Source organism: Terrapene carolina, unplaced genomic scaffold, assembly GCF_002925995.2.
Source record: "Terrapene carolina triunguis isolate 2854851 unplaced genomic scaffold, T_m_triunguis-2.0 Scaffold11051, whole genome shotgun sequence".
NCBI lineage: Eukaryota > Metazoa > Chordata > Testudines > Emydidae > Terrapene > Terrapene triunguis.
Genome location: NW_020675402.1, coordinates 1 through 4,034, shown reverse-complemented (window position 1 = coordinate 4,034; position 4,034 = coordinate 1). Strand labels below are relative to the sequence as shown.

The 4,034-nt window shown below is 59.9% G+C and overlaps 1 protein-coding gene across 1 annotated transcript; it reads left to right on the top strand.

The window, feature by feature from the left end:
• Positions 1-190: 190 nt before the first annotated feature.
• LOC112122904 (paired immunoglobulin-like type 2 receptor alpha) lies at positions 191-2,043 on the top strand (the record flags this gene model as incomplete). Its single annotated transcript, XM_024221605.3, is given in 4 exon segments — positions 191-224; positions 536-673; positions 676-912; positions 1,993-2,043. Coding segments are annotated over 4 exon segments (460 nt in total), but the record flags the coding sequence as incomplete, so codon positions are not given.
• Between the last annotated feature and the right edge of the window lie 1,991 nt (positions 2,044-4,034).

Sequence of the window (4,034 nt, the reverse complement as noted above, 5' to 3'; positions counted from 1 at the left end):
ACTCCCCTCCCGGGGAGAGAACCCAGGAGTCCTAATCCGTGGTCCCCGCTTCTCCTCCCCGCAGTGTCTCATTGGCCCAGGGCAGGGGGGGCAGATTTCACACAGGAAGGACCAAGGTGTCACCAGCCTCCTCAAAAGAGAGGGGGGGGGGAACAGAGCCAGTGGGGCCGGAGTCGCCTTCGCTGGGGCCATGCGGCGGGAGCTGCTGCTGCCCCTGGTGGGGGGTGAGTCCCCTGGGCCGTGACACAGGGGTGCACAGAACTGGGGCGCGGCCCCCTTCTCACTGGTGAGACTCAAACAGCAAGGGGTGATGTGGGGACAGGGAGGGGCTGCTCTAGGGCAGGGTGAATGGGGCAGGGGAACAGGGAGGGCCTGGGCGCGTCGGGGTGAATGGGACGGGGGCATGGGAGGGCTGGCTGGGGCAGTGTGGGTGCTGGGGGGCTGGAGGCTGGGGGGTGTTTGTGACCAGCTGGCTGTGGGTGGGACCCCGGGGGCGGCCGCGGTGACAGGATTGTGTCTCTGGGGGTCTTTGCAGCGGCTGTCCAGGATCTCCGGTACCAGATAACCCATCCCGTGTCCCTGTCGGCGCCGGCCGGGGGCTCCGTCACCCTGCCCTGCTCCTTCACCTACCCCCGCGAGATCGAGCCGCTGCGGGATGTCTGGGTTTACTGGAGACGGGGGGATTCTATGGCAAGTTTATCTACAATCACCCCGAGGGGTTCACCCACCCAGATTACGGGGGCCGCATTGTCCTGGTCGGGGACCCGCAGGGGAACCGAACGGCCTCGATCCGCATCGACCGGCTGCGGGAGTCGGACGCCAGCGAGTACGTCTGCCACGTCAGGGTGCAGAAGAACGACGGCACATGGGAGCAATGGCGCCGTCACGTTGGGACCCACCTCACGGTGACAGGTGAGAGGGGATGAACCGTGGAGGGCCCCGGGATACCACAGGGGGGAGAGAGAGAGAGAGAGCTGTTACCAGGCACAGATCCCCCACATCCAGGAGCAAGGCGGGAGTCTCGCATATCTGGGGGGCAGTGGTGAGAAGCAGGATCCCTGTACCGATGCTGCCTCTGGTGGGACACAACCAAGAGTATCAATCCAGGACAAATCGCTCAGAGCAGGGCAGACCCCGCCCAAGGCTGGGGTCCTTTGCACACCCAGGCACCAAACCAGCCCAACAGAGAGGACTTCGGTCTCACCCCACTGGCGAACCACAAGTCACACAAGCAATTCCCTCAGACACTCCAGTTTCCCAGTATCCCCCCAGTGCCACTTGTTATGGGGACGAATGGTTATGAAAACCAATACCCCAATAAAAGAAAAAAGGTTCTCCCGATCCCAAAGGACCAAGCCCCAGACCCAGGTCAATATACAAGTCAGATCTTACCCACAAATCACGCTGTTGCCGATCCTTTAGAATCTAAAATCAAAAGGTTTATTCATAAAAGAAAGAAACATCGCTGAGAGCTAGAATTGGTTACATGGAATCAGTTACGTACAGTGATGGCAAAGTTCTTGGTTCAGGCTTGTAGCTGGGATGGGATAAGCTGCAGGTTCAAATGAAGTCTCTGGAACATCCCCAGCTGGGATGGGTCCTTCAGTCCTTTGTTCAGAGCTTCTGTTTGTAGCAAAGTCCCTCCAGAGGTGAGACGCAGGATTGTCGACAAGATGGAGGCGCTACAGCTGCCTTTTATAGGCTCTTGCCATGTGGTCTCTGCTTCCTTTGTCCCAAGACAAGCCGCCCAGCACATGGCACCATAGAAAAACCTCAGAGTTTGGTCCATAGGCAGGTCTCTGCCTTGCTGAGTCACAAGGCGTATCTGCCGTCTCTCAATGGGTCAGTTGTGTAGTGATGGTCCTTAATGGGCCATCAAGCAAGCTAGGCAGAGCTGATGCCAAACTGTCTGGGGTGTGTCACGGAGTTAAGATGGTTAAGAGCCCCCTTCTGGACCTTGGCCACCCTCTGAACAGGTGTCTCTGTCCCCAGCAGCTCGGCATCAGCCCCTTGCATTTGACACCACCACGTCGGAGGAGAGTGGTCAGTATACACAGTAAAGCGCCGCCCAAATAGATACAGCTGCAGCTTTCTAAGGGCCTGCACCATGGTCAGGCATTTCTTCTCGAGGCCGCATAGTTCTGCTCCCAGGGCAGCAGTTTCTTGCTCAGGTACTCGATGGGGTGTCTCCCGCCCTTAGCATCGGCTTGCATTAGCACCATGCCCAGCCCTGCGTCTGAGGCGTCGGTGAACACTGCAAAAGGCTTGGCAAAGTCTGGGTTTACCAGATTTACCGGGCCCTGGATTAGAGCCTCCTTCAGTATACAGAGAGCCCTCTGGCCCTGCTCGGTCCAGACCACCTCGTCTGGCTTACCCCTTGGCACACCCCTCTCACATAGCTCAGGGGTGGGGGCAGCTAGGGGGCTAACGTGGGGTACAAACCTCTGGTAGCACCCCGCCATCCTGATAAAGGCCTGGACTTGTTTCTTGGTCTGGGGAATGGGCCAATCTCTGATCACCTCCACCTTGCACTTTTCGGCTTTTACCGTCAGTCCTGCCTCCTTGAGGCAGCCCAGCACCCTCTTCACCTGGGACACCTGTTCCTCCCAGGTCTGGCTAAAGACACACATGTCATTGATGTACGCTAGGGCCACGTTCTCCATCCCCCTCAGCTTGTCTAGAATCTCCCCAGGTCTAGGCATGGGGTAGGCATCGGACACTGTGATGGCTTTAAGCTTCCAATAATCCCCACAAAACCAGATCATCCCGTCTTCCTTGGGGACCAGCCCCACGGGTGAGGCCCACGGGTGTTGAATGGCTGGATCACATCTAAAACCAGCATGTCCTTGACCTCTCTCTCCAGGTTCTGGGCTGCTTTCCCAGTGACTCTGAACGGAGAACACCTGATGGGGAGATTGGCTCCCACCTCAGGGAAGAGATCCACCAGGGGGTCTTCCCCCTTCTCCTCCCAATCCTCCCCTTCCAGGTCCAGGGGTCCCCTCACTCTCCTCCCATACAGCAGCTCGAAAGGGAAGAACCCTGTGGATTCCTGGGGCACCACCAGCTGCCTCCCGATTCCCCACAGTTCTCCTTCCCCTTGGGGAGCCCATTCCTGGTACAGGAATCCCTTCTCCCACAGGACTCTGTCCCTGCAGCCTTCCCCAAGGGGGTTTGCAGCGCTGTGGCCAGCAAGTTCCCTCAGCTTCTCCAAGGAGGGATCCTTCCGCAGCTCGGTCTGGAATTCAGCTGCTGGGGAAGGGAGTGGGACCTGCTCCCTCTTACTGGCTGGGCCTGGGGTCACAGCCCCTCTGAGCCCTGTCCCTGGTAGCTTCCTCCCTGCTGTGTAATCACTTCCCAGCAGCACGTCTGGACCAGGCAAACCTGGTTGGCAGCCGACCTGCCCTGCCTGTGTGTCCCCCCACTCAGCTGGGGTCTCAGCTCCCAGCACTGTCCTTGTTGTCCCAGTGGGGGCAGGCAGCGAGCTCTCTGCTCTCCTTACAGCATCAGAGCCAGCGAGCTCCCTCTCCAGTGTGCAGGGGGGTGGGGAGTAATTCTCCGACACACTCAGCCCCAGGGGTCTGGTTACAGGTAGGCAGGTATCCTGAGCCCTGCAGCACCTCCCTCCTGCCAGCCAGGTCATTTGCATTTTCACTGACCAATTCCCTCTTAGCCAATTGGTTCCCTGGTTAATGGGGTGGGGGCACAGGGAGGGGCTGGCTGGGGCAGGAGAATGGGGCGGGGGCCTGGGGCTGGGCTGGCTTGTGCAGTGTGGGTGCTGGGGGGCTGGAAGGGGGCTGGAGGCTGGGGGGCGTTTGTGCCCCACTGGCTGTGGGTGGGACCCCGGGGGCGGCCGCGGTGACGGGATTGTGTCTCTGGAGGTCTTTGCAGCGGCTGCCCAGAACCCCCGGTACCAGGTGACCCAGCCCGAGTTCCTGCGGGGCCGGCTGGGGGCTCCGTCACCCTGCCCTGCGCCTTCACCTACCCCTGCGAGATCGAGCCGCTGCAGGACCTCCGGTTTACTGGACATGGGGGGG